Source organism: Tamandua tetradactyla, chromosome 6, assembly GCF_023851605.1.
Source record: "Tamandua tetradactyla isolate mTamTet1 chromosome 6, mTamTet1.pri, whole genome shotgun sequence".
NCBI lineage: Eukaryota > Metazoa > Chordata > Mammalia > Pilosa > Myrmecophagidae > Tamandua > Tamandua tetradactyla.
In genome coordinates, this window is record NC_135332.1 from 83563228 (window position 1) to 83581350 (window position 18123).

The following is an 18123-nucleotide window of genomic DNA, read 5'->3' on the forward strand; positions in this document are numbered from 1 at the left end:
TGAACACGGTATGCCTGGAATGACTTTTAAAAAGGGTAATTTAATAAGTTGTTAGTTTACAGTTATAAGGCCGATTAAAGTGTCCCAATTAGAACAAATCTATAGAAGTGTCCAATCTAAGGTATCCAGGGAAAGATACCTTGGTTCAGGAAAGCTGATGAAGTTCACGGTTTCTCTCTCGTCTGAAAGGGCACATGGTGAGCATAGCAACATCTGCTAGGTTCTTCTCCTGGCTTCCTGTTTTGTGAAAGTCCCTGGGAGGGGTCTTCCTTCGTTATCTCCGAAATGCTGACTGATGGACTCTCTCTGCTTCATGGTTCTGCAGCATTCTCTACTCTCTCTGAATCTCCATTCTCCAAAATGTTTCCTCTTATAGGACTCCAGAAACTTATCAAAACCTACCCAAACGAGTGGAGACATGCCATCACCTAATCCAGCTTAACAGCTGCTCTTGATTTAATCACATCTCCAGGGAGATGATCTGATTACAGTTTCAAACACAGTATTGAATAGGGATTATTCTGCCATTTTACAAAATGGGATTTTGATTAGAACATGGCATTTGTAGGGTCCATACATCCGTTCACACCAGCACAGCCTTGTACCCCCATTTCTGGAGGAGGGGCCTTCCTCTGCTGGCTCGGGCCCCTGCCACTCCCAGAACCCAGGCACGTTGCCCTGGCTGGTTCTGCAGCTGGGCTCTCAGCAGCCTCTTGCTCTGTAAGTGTCCTCAGTGCTCCTCTGGCTCCACAGGCACCACCAGTCTCTTGTCCAGCTCTTTCACTTTTCTGGTGGAGGGAGTGATTTGTAAAACCTCCTACTCTGCCATTTTTTCCCTTTTCCTTAATGAGGTCTTTGAGTAAACAAATGGATAATTTCAAGAAAGTCAATAGTTCATCAGTGTTTCTCCTTTATGGATTGTGCTTTAAGTGCCTTTGCCTATCCCAAAGTCATGAAGCCCCTCTCTGTTTCCTCTCAGACATTTCTGTAGTTCTGGGGTTTGCTTTGAGGCCTAGCATCTCAGCTGGTGAGGTGCAGGGTGCCAGGTGCGGCTCGCGGCTCCTCCTCCAAGTGGGGGTCTCTGAATGTTCCTGTCTGCTGGTGTTAGGGCCAGTGCTGCCGATCCTCATTGCCTCGATGCTGCAGAACTGGTTCTCCAGGCACCAGCATGCCTCTTCCTGGCCTCTGCACCTCTCTCCACATCACCACCACCCACCTTCATCTCTGCAGCTTTATGAGAGCGCTTGGCATCAGAGTGTGTATTGTCCACTCTTTTCCTCTTTAGCCTTTTCTCGTCATTAACTCCCTCAGGGAAGGTGGGCTCCTGTGGTGTGCTCATCACCAGCGCCCATACCTTCAGGTGCTGACCTCACCTGCACTGCACAGCAGAGGTGGGGGCGGGGCGCCATCCCATCTTCCTGGGGGCCAGCTCAGATGCCATGCCACTTAGCCAGGCGTTCTATTTTGCTAGCTGCCGGAATGCAGTATACCAGAAACGGAATGACTTTTAACAAGGGGAATTTAATAAGTTGCTAGTTTACAGTTCTAAGGCCAAGAAAATGTCCCAATTAAAACAAGTCTATAGAAATGTCCAGTCAAAGGCATCCAGGAAAGATACCTGGTTCAAGAAGGCCGATGAAGTTCAGGGTTTCTCTCTCAAATGAGAAGGCACGTGGCGAACACAGTCAGGGCTTCTCTCTCAGCTGGAAGGGCACGTGGTGAGCATGGCATCATCATCTGCTAGTTTTCTCTCCTGGCTTCTGGTTTCATGAAGCTCTCCGGGAGGCATTTTTCTTCTTCATCTACGAAGGTCGCTGGTGGACTCTGCTTCATGGTGCTGCTCTCTCTGAATCTCTCATTCTCCAAAATATTTCCTCTTTTATAGGACTCCAATAAACCAATCAAGACCCACCCAAATGGGTGGAGACATGCCCTTCCTTAATCCAGTTTAACAACCACTCTTGACTAAATCACATCAACCCAGGGAGATGATCTCATTACAGTTTCAAATACACAGTATTGAATAGGGATTATTCTACCTTTAAGAAATGGGATTTATATTAAAACATGGCTTTTCTTAGGGGGCATACTTCCTTTCAAACCAGCACACCAGGGCACAGGGAAAGGTGGAGGAGGAAAGCAAGTCACCTGTCATCCCACATTCCCCCTGAATGTGAGTGTTACGTTTTCCCTGGGGCTTATCTTGAGCGTTAGTGTTTGCATAATTGAGATCGTTGTGCATGTAATTTAGTTTTTTCACCACTTAACATTTTATCGTCTTTATTTCCCATGTTGCTATATAACCATCATACTTAAAAAATTAATTTTTAAATATTCCATTGAATGAATTTGCCATAATATATGTAGCTTTTTATCATTATCCTGCCAATTTTGGGTGATTTATTTTAAGATACAATCTCATAAGTGGATTATCGGATCAAAGGTTTTCGTTGTTTTTATGATACTTGAAGTGTTAAAAAGGAAGGGGCGGGACTGTGGCATTCAGGGCATCAGGGCCGGCAGCTTGGTGGTCGCACCTGGAGTGTGGCGTTGGCCCTTTGGGACCATGGGTCCCAGCATCTGCTTAGAGCAGCGATTGGGGTGCTGAATTCTTGTTTCCAGGAGGATCAGCTCTCCGAACCCCCCCGTCAGTGGCTGTTGACACTTGAAAGGCTTTGGCGAGGAAGGACCACACTTGTGCTTTGAACAGTGTCTTCCTGTTTGTGAGCTCTCTCCCGGCCTGCATGTCTCCTGTGTGAACGCAGTCTTTCCACATACCAGAAGGGACAGGGCGGGGCCGTCCTTCTCAGACAAGGCAGCTGCACCCAGCTTGGAGAGCCGGGCCAAGGACCCTGTGCCAGGGCTTCTGTGCCACACCCCTAGGGAGCACCGAGGCCCCTGCTTCCCTCCGCCCTGGCCTGACCTGTGCCCCCTTCCCTCTGCCCCATGCCATCTTTGATCCTCAGGAAAGGCACAGCTGCCTTCTCTCCCTGTTCCTGACAACTCAGTGCTGTGGTCTGGGCCAGGTGATGATGGGTGCCGTGAGGCATGGGGCATAGCGTATGTCCAGCGGACTCCCCTGCACCAAGGTACTGGGTTGCAGAGATAGGTGGCACGGTGCTCCAGCCTTGGCATCCATGCTGGTCCTTCACCCCTGTCTGACTAGCTGTTTGAAGCTGGCTGCTGAGGGTCATGACTGTTCTGCAAAGTGCCCTGGCCTGGAGGAGGAGGCCCCCAGCCATGGGCTAGGCCTCCTACTGTGCATGGGTGTGAGTCTGGGTCTCTGGTTTCTGGTATAGGAGATGACAGCAGAAGAGAGGAAAGTGATCATATACCTGGACAAGTGTGACTTCACGGAGATCCACAGGTACTTTGTGGACAGAAGTGCAGCCCAGAAAGCCCTGCCCAGGGAGGAGAAGCAGGTCTGTGCTCAAGGGCCACTGGGAGCACCCCGTGGTTGGTCAGTGCTTGGGTGCCCGCTAGGGGTACTGGGAGGCTGGTTAGTGCTGTGGACGAGCTGGGAGTACTGGGAGACTGGTCAGCATTCAAGAAAAGCTTGTGTGCATGGGGACTTAGCCTGGCTGCAGGGACAGCAGAACCTTCCTTGAGTCTCCTTTGACCTCAGGAGGGACTGAGGGTGTGGGAAGCTGAGTAAATATCTTTGTCACCTTAGAAAAATGCCTATAAAATGTCTGCATGGTAGCTCCCTTAGATGGGCTGAGGGCACCCATGATGCTGCTTCATCAAATTCTGAGAAACCTTCAGGTTGTGTCTTTCTGTGTGTTTAAAATGTAATTGAGCTAACCTAGAGCACGTTTGAAATGGGGGGATTGTTAATTTACCTTCAGCGATGAAAGACTCACTGAAGGGCATACAGGTGTGAGGACCAGACTTGCCTGTTTTGAAATATGGTTCTTCTCCACACTGTGTTGTACATTTGCCCCCAATTGGACACAAACCTACCCTGCTGTCACTTCTTCATGTTTTTCATGGGGCCTCTTGGCATGGCTGACCCTCTCTGCTCAGTGGAGGCCCCATGGTGATTAAGGCTTATTCCAGAGCCTACCTCGCCTTCCCTCCTAGATGCAGGCTGGCCTTCCCCTGCCCCGCGTTCCTGTAGAGAGAGCTAGGCCACCATGCTCCTGGCTCCTAAGACACACCTGGCACTTGCCACCTCCCCTTCTAGACTGACAGAAAGTGAAGGGGCTTTGGAGAGTGCAGCTTAAGCTACGATGAGGCAGCCCGAGTTCATTCAGGGAACTTAGGTTTGTTCTCTCTCAGTTACTAATGTTGATGTACTATTCTGTTAATTCAGAAGCTAAAAGAAGAGGCAGAAAAACTTCAGCAGGAGTTTGGCTACTGTATTTTAGATGGTCACCGAGAAAAGATAGGCAACTTCAAGACTGAGCCCCCAGGGCTATTCCGGGGCCGGGGCGACCACCCCAAAATGGGCATGTTGAAGAGGAGGATCAGGCCGGAGGACGTGGTCATCAACTGCAGCAAGTACATGGGGGCCGGGGGTGCCGAGACCCAGCTGTCCTGAGCCATTTGATTCTGACCCCAGCTCCCCAGTGGAGGAGCCTGTGAGCGTGTCCTTCAGCTCCTCCTGGAGAGCAGGCGCACAGTGGGACAGGCTCCCCCATGCCATTCTCCTCCTGGAGAGCAGGCACACAGTGGGACAGGCTCCCCAACACACCGTTCTCCTTCCCATGCCAGGTGAGGCCTGCGCCACAAGTCATGCTGGGCTGCGCCGCAAGTCATGCTGGGCTGCACCTCAGCCTGGCCAGTGCAGCTCCTGGGTTTGACTCTCTCCAGGAGGGGCCTGCACTGGCCAGTCATGGACTTCAGCAGTCTCCTCTCCTCCCAGAGCTTAGTAACTTTTGCTGAAGTCTGTGAATGATTTCTTTAAAAAACGCTATTCACTTTGCCCACAGTTGAGACTTGACACCACCAAGAAAGCTTTTCTGCATGCTTCACCATTGTTTAGTGTTCAGATTACCAGGACAGTCCAGAGACAGCATGGTTTGAACTTCTGGGGGAAGCTGGTGCTGACTAGCAGCAGGACTGCCACGCAGCCGTGTCCTGCGGGCTCCAGCTGCACTGCGTAAGGGGCCACATAACTGCCCCAGCCTCTGGCGATGTGCAGGTGGAGCTGTGCAGCGTCTGAACAAGCAGGTCGCCATGACGGGGGCAGCCCTGGCCCCCAGCTTCTGACCCCTGGTCTGTGATAGCCTCCGCACGTACTCCCCACGTACCCCAAGGGACGAGAACCCTCAGGAAGAGCTGTGTTGGCGAGTGGGGGCCTGTAGTCTGAGCCCCTTCTGTGTGACCAGGTGCTGGCAGCCGGTCGCTCACCTGGAGACTCTGGGCTGTCTGCTCAGATTTCAGAGACTGTTGACTCTTACCATGTTTGGGTCCCTCTTCTGCAGGGACTCAAAAATCCCTGAGCCCCCAACAGGCCACAGCTGGAAGGAGGTGCGCTCCGACAACACCGTGACCTGGCTGGCGTCCTGGACTGAGAATATTCAGAACTCCATCAAGTACGTCATGCTGAATCCGAGCTCGAAGTTGAAGGTGAGGATGGTGGGGCGGGGCGGGGCGGGCCTTCTTCCAGGAAGCGCACAGATCCTTGGCAGTGGTTCTTATGTTAATATTTATGTTTATTATTATGTTCTTCAGGAACATAATAATAGCCGTGTTTACCCAACACTTAGTCTGCGAATTCCATCAGGACATCCTCATGTGAGCTGCTAAGGGGGACGTACTGGGTGTCCCAGTCCTGGCTTCCTTGATGGATTGAGCTCCTTTGAGTCTTCATTTTTTGTATCTTCTGGGCCTGGAGTGTTTAGTTGAATCAAACATAACCTGTTGAATTATGTAGGTTAAATTAGTAGCCCAGAGAAAAATGTTCTTAATCTGTTCCTCTGGGTGTGAACCCTTGTAAATAAGATATTTTGAGGGTAACATTTTTAGTTAAGGTGTGGGCCAGTGTGGGGGTGTAACCCAGATTACTGGAGTCCTATGTATGAACTTCAGAGAGAGAGAGGTAGAGAGGCCAGAGGGAGCATCCAGAACAAGGAAGTCAGTGGAACCCAGAAGAGAAGAGAGAGTCTGCTGTGTGCGTCATCAGGTGACAGAAAAGCCAAGGGCCAAGACCACCGGCAGCCGGCCCTGGAGCAGCACATGCCCTGGGAGAAAGCGTCACCTTGACGACGCCTTGATTTGTACTTCTCCAGCCTCAGAACAGTGAGCCAACAAATTCCCATTATTTAAGTCAACCCGTTGGGTCCTATTTGTTTAGGCAGAGAGGTAACTGAGACAGCTTTTGGTATCAGAAAGTGGGGTGCTACGCTTATGAATATCTAAATATTCATATATTTATGAATATCTAAATATGAGGACACAGCTTTGGAATTGAGTAATGGATAGAGGCTGGAAGAATTGAGGCACTTGATAGAAAAGTCCTAGATTGCTTTGAAGAGACAAAGCAGAAATAAGGATGTTAAAGGTTCCTCTGATGAGGCCTTAAAAGGAAATACACTACTGGAAACCAGAGAAAAGGTGATCCTTGTTTTAAAGTGGCAGAGAACTGTCCAAAGTATTTGAGTTGTGGGGTCAGATGGAAGGCAGAATTTGAAAGTGGTGAATTTGGATATTTAGCTGAGTTGTTTTCCAGGCTAAGGGTGGGAGGTGCAGCCTGATTGCTTCTTGCAGCTTAACATAAAATGAGAGAGGAAAGAGATAAACTGAAGATTTGACTGTTAAGTGATAAATCATTTAGAAGATTCTGACCCTATCCAGATAGTGTGCCCATCTGTGTTATGGACCTTCCTCAGCTCCTGGGAAGTGAGTGCCCTGAGGACAGGGCTCCATGTGAGGTTAACTCAGCAGCATTTTGCTGAAGAGGGTGTGGCTGAACGTGGGTATGGTCAGCCGTTTCAGTGGAAGTCAGGATTTGAGGTGCAGGAAGGTTCTGTGTAAAGTCCTGTTGTCTGACGGTTTAGACACTTGTCAGGCAGAGCTGACAAGGTTTTGTGAAGTTTTTGTGATCAGAAGCAGTGTGTGAAAGGAACGGACAAGGGAAGAATTCAAAGAAGAGTGACTTCAAGGACAGAGCTGTGAAAGCCGAGATCTGTACTGAAAAGGTCTCCTTGGGCCGAGACAGTGGGCCCACCCGCATGTGTGGAAAGGGCAGGTCATCCACCCCCGCAGGTGGAGGGAGGCAGGCCTTGCACCCTGATGTTAAGGGAGAGTGCCACAACCCCAAAGCTCCGAGTTGGGGGAGGCTGTGTCCTGGTGTGCATTGAGAGCCTGGCTGCTCTCCTGATGCGTGGAGTAGGTGGGGCCTGCACTGCAGTGTGGGGGGCACGGCCACTGCACCAGCACCTGGAGGATGTGGCGCTGCTCCTGCATCAGGCCCGAGAGCATGGATTCACACACACCATGTCCAAACTTTGACATCTAATGGAATCTGCCCTGCTGGATTTCAGAATTGTTTGGGACCCATGATCTCCCTTCTAGAATGGGAGTGCTGATCCTGTGCCTGTTACCCCTTTATATATTGGAAGTAGATAACCTGTTCTCTCGGTTTCACAGGACTGCAGATGGGGGAATTGTGCCCCAGGACAGACTGCACCTCAAACCGATTTTGATTTTGTGCCTAGCCATGTTATTGAAAGGACTCACAGGTTTTGTGATGTTGTGATGGGATGAATGTATTTTACATGCAGAAAGAACATGTCTTTTGGGGCCCCAGAGGGCTAGGGTTGAGTCACATTCCCCGGAAAGACATGTTCCTAACCTTAACGCAGTCCTGTGCGTGTGAGCTCATCGTAAAGAGAGCCTTTGGAAGTTGCTCTCTTAGCTGAGGTGTGGCCAACTGAAACAGGGAGGGCCTTAAGAGGGATTACTTGAGTCCTTTATGACAGAAGAAATTCAGTAATACAGGAAGCCACAGGATGAGGCAGAACCTAGAGTCAAAGGAATCCAGAAGAGAAAGCAGAGGCCAGGAGAGGCCACCACATGGGTACAGTCATCCGTTCTTGAGAACAATTGTATGAAGATACAACTTTTACCGTGTGGCTGTGATTGTGAAAATGTCATGTCTGATGCTTCTTTTATCCAGGGTATGGATAGGTGAGTAAAAAATATGGAAAAAAATAAATGAATAATAGGGGTGTAAGGGGTGGAATAAATTGTGTAGATGGAAATACAGTGGTCAGTGAGAGGGAGGAATAGGGGATATGGTATGTATGAGTTTTGTCTTTTTATTTCTTTTTCTGGAGTGAATCAGATGTTCTAAAAAATGATCATGGCAATGAATACACAACTATAGGATGATGTTGTTAGTCACTGATTGTATACCATGTATGGAATGTGTATGTGAAGATCTGTCAATAAAAATATTAAAAAAAAAGGATGTAGCTGCCCCCACAAAATTGGTTTAGGATTAAAAGAACATGGCATTTCTGGGGTACATAACAGTATCAGACCAGCACAACCTAGGAGTAGAATTGCCAGGTCATATGGTAATGATACATTTAACATTTTATTTCTTTTTTTAAGAGTACTTTTTATTTTGAAATACTTTCAGACTTACAGACCAGTTATGAAAATAATACAGACCTCATACAGAGAACTCCAACATTCCCCTATGCAGATCCACTGGTTTTAACATTTTTGCTGCATTTCCTGTATCATTTATTTGTCTGTCAGTCCATTTTCTGAACATTTGAGTAAGCTGTACATATCACACTCCTTAAACACTTAATACTGTATGTACGTTGCCTGAGACCAACGATATTCACTTAGGTAACCCCCTTAGGTGCAGTTACCAAGTGCAAGAAACTTAACATTGATGCAGAGCTTACAGTCCATTTTCCACATTTTTCATATTCACCTATCATGTCCTCCCCCCACCTTGCTAGATCCCATCCAGGATCACATATCACATTTAATTGTCACCATTTCATTAGATGCTTTTTCTTTTCTTTTTCTAATGTGGGAACATGTATACAACATAAATGTCCCCATCTCAGCCACTCCCATGCATCCATTCAGTGGGATTACTCAGTTACACTGTGGCAGTGCCCTCACTACCTTCCATTACTAAAACATCTTGCATCTCCCCAAACAGTAACCCTACACACATTTTGCATCAACTCCCCGGTCCCCTATCCCTGGAAAACTGTGCCCTAATTCCTGTCTCTTGAGTTTGCATGTTCTCTGATATTTTCCTTGTAGCTACCATGGAGCTTAAGTTTAACATCCTAGATCTAAAATGATCTCGTTTGCTTTGACACCAACTTAACTTCATTAGAATACACACACTACGCTCCTATACCCCTCCACCCCCCCATCTTTATGTAGTTCCTGTCACAAACTACACACTTACACTTTATGACTCCAAAACTGTTGACTTCTTGGGTGGGCCACAGTGCCTCAGTGGCAGAATTCTCACCTGCCATGCCGGAGACCCAGGTTTGATTCCTGGTGCCTGCCCATGTGAAAAAAAAAGCAGAACAACAAAAACCATTGACTTCTCATTACATCTTGTGCATTTGCCTTTTAGCTCATGTAGGAACGAACTAAAAATACAATCATACTGGCATTTATTTACCCATGTGGTTCCCCTCACTGGAGATCTTTATTTCTTCATGTGGCTTCTATCTGTTGTCTAGTATCCTTTCCGTTCAACCTGCCAAAGTCTCTAGCATCTCAGTAGGGCCCGTCTAGTGGTGATGAACTCCCTCAGCTGAGAATATGATAATCTCCCTCTTTTTTTCCCTCATGGGCAGGCACCAGGAAACAAACCGGGTCTCCAGCATGACAGGCGAGAACTCTGCCACTGAGCCACTGTTGCCCACCCAAACGTAGCTTTTTTTTTTTTTGGCAAGTGCCAGGTCCAGGAATTGAACCCAGGTCTCCTGCATGGTGGGCAAGAATTCTACCGCTGAGCTACCCTCGCTCCTGTCCCTCATTTTTGAAAGGCAGTCTTGTTGGATATAAAATTCTTGGTTGATGATTTTCTGCTTTTCAGCAGTTTCAGTAATTCGCCCCACTGGCTTTCCGTCTCTGGTTTCTGGTGAGAAATTGCCCTTTAACCTTATTTCAGCTCCTCGTACACAACATGTTGCTTCTCTCTTGCAGCTTTCAGAGTTCTCTCTTTATATTTGACATTTGAAAACTTGATTATGATATGCCACAATGTGGGTCTGTTTGGGGTTTTCCTGTTTAGAGTTCATTTCGGTGTCTTGGATGTGTATACTCGTGTCTCTGTTTAAATTTGGGAAGATTGTAGCCATTATTTCCTTGAATATTTCTTCTCTGCCCCTCTCTCGTTCTCCTTCTGAGACTTCTGCAGTGCTCATTTTGGTGTGCTGGATGGCGTCCCACAGGTTTCTTGGGCTCTGTTCACTTCTCTTCAACTTTCCTTTTTCTGCTCCTCAGACCGGTTGATTCCAGTTGTCTTATCTTCAGGTTCACTGAATCTTTCTTCCACCAGTCCCAATCTGCTGCTAAAACGTTCTAGAGAGTTTTTATTTCTCTGTCTGTGCTCTTCAGCTCTGTTTAGTTTCTTTTCATAATTTCCATCTCTCAATTGATACTCCGTTTGTGTTTACTTGTTTTTCTGATTTCCTTTAATTTGTCTGTGTTTTCCTTGAGCTCCTTGAGCCCATTTGGGACCATATTTTTAAAGTTTTTTTCTGGACAGTCAGGGTCTGCTCCTCCTCATGGTTTCTGATGCTTTAATCTTTACCTTTGCCTGGGCCATTGCTTCCTGTTTCTTTGTATGTTTGTAACCTTTTGTTGAAACCTGAGCATTTTCATTTTTTAATGTATCGTCACTGGAATTTACACTCTCAGGTATCACTTTCTTAAGCTTGTATCCAGCTAGTGTTATGGCAGAGCTTTCTTGAATGCCAGGAGCTAACAAGAAAGTCTACCTTTCCCGGTCTTTGCAGATTGGCCTGGGGGAGCTCTCTCCTTAAGAGTTTATCCATAAAATGAGTTAGGCGATAGCTCCAGGCCAAAGTATCAGGGCCTCCCTGGTTCTTTCTGTGCATGCCTCTTGTCTTGGGCATGCACATGTGGCCCTAGGAACTCCCCCTTAACCATGGATCCAAATGTCCCCTCTTCTCAGTGGCCCTGGGCACTGCACTCCATAGCCTACAGGCAGCAGTCTCTTGCCCCAGGCAGCACAGCTTCACTGCTTTCTCACAGCATTCTACAGGAGAGCACTGAGCAGCCTTCTGCAAGCAGGGCAAGTCCTGGGACAGTGAGTCCCTCAGACCACATCCAGACAGATTGGGTCAGACATAAATGCTCCAAATACATGCATGAGGGTGACTCATCCTTCCAGAACCAGGACCAGGGACCTGCACTAGGAGAATGTGACTGGTTCTGTGCTGAGCTGGTGAGGGGAATTGGGGCAGCTACCAGGGTATCCCGAGATCCTGCTGCCATTTTCTTGTTTTGGCACTTGTACCATTAGTACAGTCTTAACTGTTTTCTTGCTGGTTGTTGAAAGCTGCTATCAGGGGTCAGAGCCCTGAAGCGGATCCTTCTGCCATCGCTATTGGGCAGGCCTGCTGGTCCTATAGTTAACTTTTTTAGGAACCTTCCCATTGCTTTCTTTGGAGGCTACACCATTTTATGTTCCTAGGTGTCTTTGATTTGGAAACATGGACGTGAGGGGGGAGGTCAGGAGGTAGAGACGATGGCTCAGTATTTCCTGTAGAGTTTGCACAGGGGTTTGAAGTCCTGCTCTGCCTGCTGCCCTGCAGTCATAGAACAAACCAGGACCAGACTTCGATGTGGACTCTCCATTCTGCTGAGTGTCGAGGCCACTGTCCCCACCCTCACCGCCCAGGACGCAGTCCAGCCGGGCCATGGATCTGTGGGAGGGAGGCTCTGCAGATGGTCTGGGAGGTTCTGGGGGGCAGGGGTGAGTAAGCATCAACAGTGCCACTGTGACCTTGTCCTCAGGGGGAGAAGGACTGGCAGAAATACGAGTTAGCACGACGTCTCAAGGGGGTTGTCGGCAAGATCCGCGCTCAGTATCGGGCTGATTGGAAGTCTCGAGAAATGAAGAAAAGACAGCGAGCCGTGGCCCTGTACTTCATCGATAAGGTATCATTGATTTTCCCAGAGTTTTTTGACTGCTATTGGTGAAAGAGTTTGTGTGGGGGAGACCTGGCTGGGGGGTGGTGACAGGCTGTGGGAGGGGAGCATTTTTGTCCCGAGATGGAGCCTTCATGTAGTAAAGGGGCATGTGTTTGCACGTGTGTATGCACCACACCTGCCCTGACTGGTGTCTGTCCACGTAGCTGGCACTGCGAGCTGGGAATGAGAAGGAAGAGGGTGAGACGGCGGACACGGTGGGCTGTTGCTCGCTGCGTGTGGAGCATGTCCGGCTGCTCGCAGAGGCTGGCAACCAAGAGCACGTCGTGGAGCTGGACTTCCTGGGGAAGGACTCCATCCGCTACTACAACCGTGTGCCCGTGGAGAAAGCCGTGAGTGCCAAACCCACATGACTCAGGGCGGAGGTGGGCCCCATGGCATTGTGGGTGACCGCATCGTTGGGGCTCACCCACCCTGCATCGTTGGCGCTCATCCACCCCTTGGCTTACTGAAGGGTCCCTTTAGCTGTGGGCGTTCTCGTCTTCCTCTCAAGCTCATGGGGGTCAGGGAGCAGAAATGAACAGCAGGGAGCTCGGCAGCTGGATGGCATTGCAGATTCCTTCACATGTGGAAGTAAGGCCACTGTGCTTGGCATGTTTAGGGTGGTTAAAATGGTTTTCTCCTGTGCCCTTCACGTGCTTTGGGGGTTTTGGGCTACACTGAGGGTGGTAGTGCAGGGGCACGGTGAGTACTGGAGGGAGGGGCCAGGTAAATTTCGGATTTACAGATCACTGGTCACCATCAGAAACAGTCCAGCCTAGACAGGTCAGCCGGGTTGTGGAGAGATTTACCTCCTCGGCATCTTACCTGATCATGGCCCCACACAACCCTATGGTGGGCATAGCTGTCAGGAGCCTTGACCCCATTTGGGTCTCTGAGGGCCCCCAATTCTGAAGATCTATTGTGAGGCCCCAGTCTCTAGGAAACACAGGAAAGAAAAAGGAAAAGGATGTGCTCAGCACATGGTGTCTGCTCTGGGGACAGCAGATGTGGGCCATGGCCCATTGTGCCTGGGTCAGTAGCCGCTACCTGGTCTTTGGGGGTGCTGGTAGGAGAATAGGCTTATGAGGCAAGCAACGGAAAGAGGATTAAAATTCTTTTAATAACTTGTTATGGGTGTGAAGACCACACACAAAGAGGGAGCAAGGGGGAGGTGAGTCAGGGCTGAGCCCCAGCACTGTGGGATCAGATGGGGCCCAGTACCCTCCTCTGTCTGCCATAAACGAGGTGGCCTCCCGTGGGGTGTTTGTAGTGCACGGGAGCTACGATCACCATTGAGTTTGAATGCACATCCTATGTGTAGCGCAGGTGGGGCAGCAGGCCACTTGCACCCCTCGTGTGCATAGGGTGTGTGGATGTACACAGCCATGGGTCATGCACAGAACTTGCTGATATGGTGCATGGGGGCTGCATGGGGGCCCCGCAGACATGCCCTGAGGCCCTGGCACTTGTGAACATCCACACAGCACAGAGGCTGCAGGAACCTTGTCTGGACGCACTTCCTGCCTGATGGAGATGGGGAGGGAGTTTCACTGTGAGGAGGAGACGTTCTGAAAGGCAGAATTAGGATCAGTGGAGAAGTGAAAGGGAGGCACATGAAGGCACAGTCCAGGGACTTTTCTTATGGTGTTTTGCCCCTCAGTGATGGATGGGGAATTGCACAGCGGCCACAAGGGTCCCCAGGGCCTTGTGATGGGAGGTGAGCGCCAGCCACGTCCTGCTAGTCGGGGTCTCTGGAAGCCATTGGTGCCCAGGGGCTACCCCATTGGTTCATCAGGTGAGAGACAACCCATTAGTGGTGTGTAGGTGTGGTGTGCCTGGAGCAAAGGTGCTGGCAGCGTTTCAGAGCCCTGAGCACTTGCCTGCCTCCTGTAGCCGTGCTCTTACCTCCAACCACGGGCTCACACAGGTGCCCCAGACTAAGGCTGTCAACTCATCTCCCACAATTCAGCTTCGAGAATGGGCCCTCAGGGAAAAACTGTCTCCTCTGCCTTCTAGAAGCTTTTTTCCTCCCTGCATTTATTTTATAAGTCTGTCTTGAATAAATCTGTAGATTAAATTCTTCTTTCTGTTTTAGGTGTATAAGAATCTACAGCTGTTCATGGAGAACAAAGACCTGGGGGATGAGCTCTTTGACAGGCTGACGGTAAGTGTGCTTCTGCGCTCAAGTGGCCATCGGCCGGTGGCTGTGGCAGCCTCACACCTGATGCAGGTTGACAATAAGGATGAGGGTTCTCACTCACCACCTAAATTCCTGCCCTTCCCCCGTCCACGCCAATCCCATGTCTCAGAAGCCCCTTTCTCCTCCTGCTGTGTCCAGACGACTGGCCTGAACAAGCATCTTCAGGACCTGATGGATGGCCTGACGGCCAAGGTCTTCCGGACCTACAACGCGTCCGCCACCCTGCAGGAGCAGCTGCGCGCCCTGACCCGCGGTGAGGGCTCCGCTCTAGGAGGCAGGAGGGCGCTGTGGCTGGCGACCCGGAGGGGGCTGCTGGGGCGGCGGCTGGGGGCGGAGCCGGCCGGACCTGAGCAGTGCTGCCCTGGAGGAGGGGCCGGGGCGGTCGTGGCTGTGGTGTCACCTGTGGGGCCCCCCAGGGTGCAGACTCCTCAGCGCCTGTACACAGGAGCCCGGCCGACACTGTCTCCCTGTGGGCTTCTCGCCAGGCCCCCTGGGTCCTGGCTGTTTCTGGATTCAGGGGGCTTGGGAGGTAGCGTGGTGACGAGGGTGAGCAGGAGGGTGTCCTGCGCCTTGTCTGGGGGACTTTGGGCAGGTATTAGAATTGTCTAAACTCTCCGAGCTTGTTTCCTGATTTGGAATGGGAGTAACGTCACCTTGTGGGGATGGTTTGGAGGCAGCAGGATGCTGGGTCCCTGTGTGTCCTTGGGAAGTGGCCACTGGGTTGTGGCACCATGTTTTAGTTTCCTTGTTGCCCAAGCAGATACGTGCAGTGGGTTGGCGTGAACAGTGTGGATTTATTGGCTCACTACTTTGAGGCCAGAAGTCCAAATCCAGGTGTCTCTAAGGCACTGCCTTCCCCCAAGGACTGTGGTGTCCTGGGCTGGTTGCTGGCCACCCTGGCTCCTCTGCCGCATGGCAAGGACATGCTGGTGTCTCTTGGCCTCTCCCTTCTCTTCCAGTTTCTGCTGACCTTTGACTTCTTGATTCCCATGGCGCTCTCTCTCTCTCTTTCAATTTCATTCTGCTCATGAAGGACTCCATTAGTAGGACTAAGATCCGTGGATTGGCTTGGGCCACATTGTAGCTGCAGGAGCTTCGTGAGAAGGTTCTACTTAAATACCCACAGGAACACATTAAGTTTAAGAACACATTTTTCTTGAGTACATTGCTCCAAGCCACGCCACAGGGGAGCCACCGATGGAAGGAGCAGTGTCCCCCTCCAGGTCCCTGTAGACGCTCCCGATGCCTGGGCTGAGCTGTGTCCTTCCTCAGGGCCCCCGGGGTTCTTCAGGCTCATGTGGAGGCCTCATGCCCCTGGATGTCCTGGGAATGTTGCTCCACCTTGGTCTCCCCCGCCCACCCGAGGCCACCCTAGACATGTACCAGGTGGGAGGACAGGGCACCTACTACCCTGCTCTTCTGTCCACCCCCCACTCCCCTCATGGGTTCTGGGAACCATTTGGGAGCCCCTAGGCAGTGTGGGCCTTTGGGGCCTTTTCACCACCACTCCTCTCCTGGCCCCAGTCGTGGTGTGATCCCCAGCCCTGCCCTGTCCCTGTATGTCCCATGCAGGCAGAGTGGGCCAATGGTCAAGGCTCACAAGGCCAGACAGGCAGCAGCGCGGGGGTGTGTGGCCATATGCTCCCTCACTGGCCCCCCGTTTTCCAGCTGAAGACAGCATCGCAGCCAAGATCCTGTCCTACAACCGAGCGAACCGAGCTGTAGCTGTCCTCTGCAACCACCAGCGGGCCACCCCCAAGACCTTTGCCAGGTCCATGCAGAATCTCCAGCTAAAGGTGACCCCCGACATCCCTCTTCTGTGCTGTTCACTGGCTCACCCGGGCCTGTGGGGGCTGTTCAGGGGGCCTGGTACTCCTGGTGAGGTCTTGGCCCTGCTCTGCAGAAGGCACTCGAGGGTGGAGACATCACAGCCCTGCCCTCAGATTCCCCCACCGTCTTCTGGTGGGACACATTTGGGTGTGGGGAGGTCACTGACCCAGGAAGGTCATCAGCCTGCACAGTGGGCCCTCAGGGCATCCTGGGCAGGGTCTTTGGTTGGTGGCCTGGGTCTCTAGGTCTTACCTGCCCCTTGGGAGACTTGGGGCCACCCACAGGGTATACTGGGCCCTTCTTCCCCTGCTGTGAGATTGGGGTCCTGGGGAGTGGACTGGTGGGGTTAAGAGCAGCCCTGCCTGCCCCGTTGCTCTGCAGATCCAGACAAAGCAGGAGCGGGTGGCTGAGGCAAAGGCGGAGCTAGAGAAGGCAAAGGTGGAGCACTGCGCTGGAGGCGACAGCAAGTCCCAAAGGTCAGTACTCCCCCACGCCCCCTCCCCGATGCCCCCGAGGAGCCTCCTGCAGGGCCATGTCCATGGACCACTGACTGACCTTCCTGGGGCCAGTCCTGTTTGCTTTTCCAGTTGTTTTCTGCCTATTAACTAACAGTGACAAAGCTAGTGGAAAAAGTTGAAGCAGCCTTGAATGTATGAGAGAGTTGTGCCTGCACACCTGTTACTGTGGGCTGCAGTCTCAGGCTGTTCTGTGACAGTTTTGTCCAAATGTGTTCACGTGCACAGCTCACCCCCTTGAAGGCCACAGCCCAGCGACTTCACGATAGTCAGTGCTTGTGCCACCACCATCGCTATCCATCTTACAGCATTTTCCTCACCCCTGAAAGGAGCTCTGATGCCCCTTGGCCATTAACTCCCCAAATCCCTCCACCTCCACCTCCATTGCCACCCCAGCCCTAAACCACCACAGACCCGCTTCCTGCCTGTGGGATGGCTTCTTTCCCTCAGTGACTCTTCAGGACTGTCTGTGTCAAGGATTATGCCAGGACTTGGCTCCTCGCACGGCTGGGCCAGGATTCCCCATGGGCCATGCTGTGTGGATCTGCCATCTGGGTGGCTTCCAGTTTTTGACTGGAATATTAGGATATGCTGCTGTGGGCATCTGTCCATGGTTATATGTTCTGTTTGCATTTCTTTGGGGCCGATACCCAGGAGTGGGATTGCCGGGTCAGGCATGAACTCTATGTTTAGCTTTCTGAGGAACTGCCAGCTTACTTCCCATGGTGGTGGCACCATTTTGCATCCCCACTGGTTGGACAAGAGAGTTCTGCTTCTCCCCCGCTACAGCAGCACTTGTCGTTCCTTCTGTTTCTTCAAATCACAGCTCTCCTAGTCGCTGTGAAACAATAGACCATTGTGGTTTGAGTGTTTCCGTGGTGACTGATGAGGTTGCACTTTTTTTTTTCAGTTACTTGTTTATAATTGAGCTTGTTTATACTTGTTTATAATTGAGTTATTTGTTTATAGTTGAGCTGTAAGAGTTCGTTGTATATTCCAGATACAAGTCCATTACCAGATACATAATGTGCACAGATTATACCTCTTCTGTGGGTTGTCATTTTACTTTCTTGATGTTCTTTGAAGCACCAAATTTTAATTTAGGTGAGGTCCAATGTATATTTTTGTTTCCTTTTTTTCTTTTATGTGTGCTTTTGGTGTCATGTCTAAGAATTCTTTGCTTAATCCAAGGTCGTGAATATTTACACCTACATTTTCTTCTAAGGGTTTTATAATTTCGCTCTTATATGCACGTCTGGGCTCCATTTTGAGTTCATCTTTGCATGTGGTGAGGTGGGGGTCCTTGTCCGTTCTGCCTGTGGGTTTCCAGTTGTCCCCACACCAGTTATTAGGGTCTTCTTTCCCCAGGGAGTGGTCTTGATGCTGGAAATTGGCCGGTCTTCTGAGGGAGAC

The 18123-nt window shown here is 50.5% G+C and overlaps 1 protein-coding gene across 6 annotated transcripts in view; it reads left to right on the forward strand.

Moving 5' to 3' along the window:
- Positions 1 to 18123, forward strand: part of TOP1MT (DNA topoisomerase I mitochondrial) — an 86177-nt gene that overhangs the window by 58522 nt on the left and 9532 nt on the right. For 5 of the 6 annotated variants that reach the window (XM_077166607.1, XM_077166608.1, XM_077166609.1 and 2 more), the window contains 9 exons: positions 3300 to 3422; positions 4316 to 4503; positions 5430 to 5574; positions 11989 to 12132; positions 12330 to 12515; positions 14261 to 14329; positions 14504 to 14618; positions 16034 to 16161; positions 16577 to 16671. In XM_077166607.1, the coding sequence (XP_077022722.1) occupies positions 3300 to 3422; positions 4316 to 4503; positions 5430 to 5574; positions 11989 to 12132; positions 12330 to 12515; positions 14261 to 14329; positions 14504 to 14618; positions 16034 to 16161; positions 16577 to 16671 (1193 nt within the window). Of the gene's footprint in view, positions 1 to 3299; positions 3423 to 4315; positions 4504 to 5429; positions 5575 to 11988; positions 12133 to 12329; positions 12516 to 14260; positions 14330 to 14474; positions 14619 to 16033; positions 16162 to 16576; positions 16672 to 18123 lie in introns of those variants that run through there. The other variant, XR_013178112.1, reaches the window with a different exon arrangement.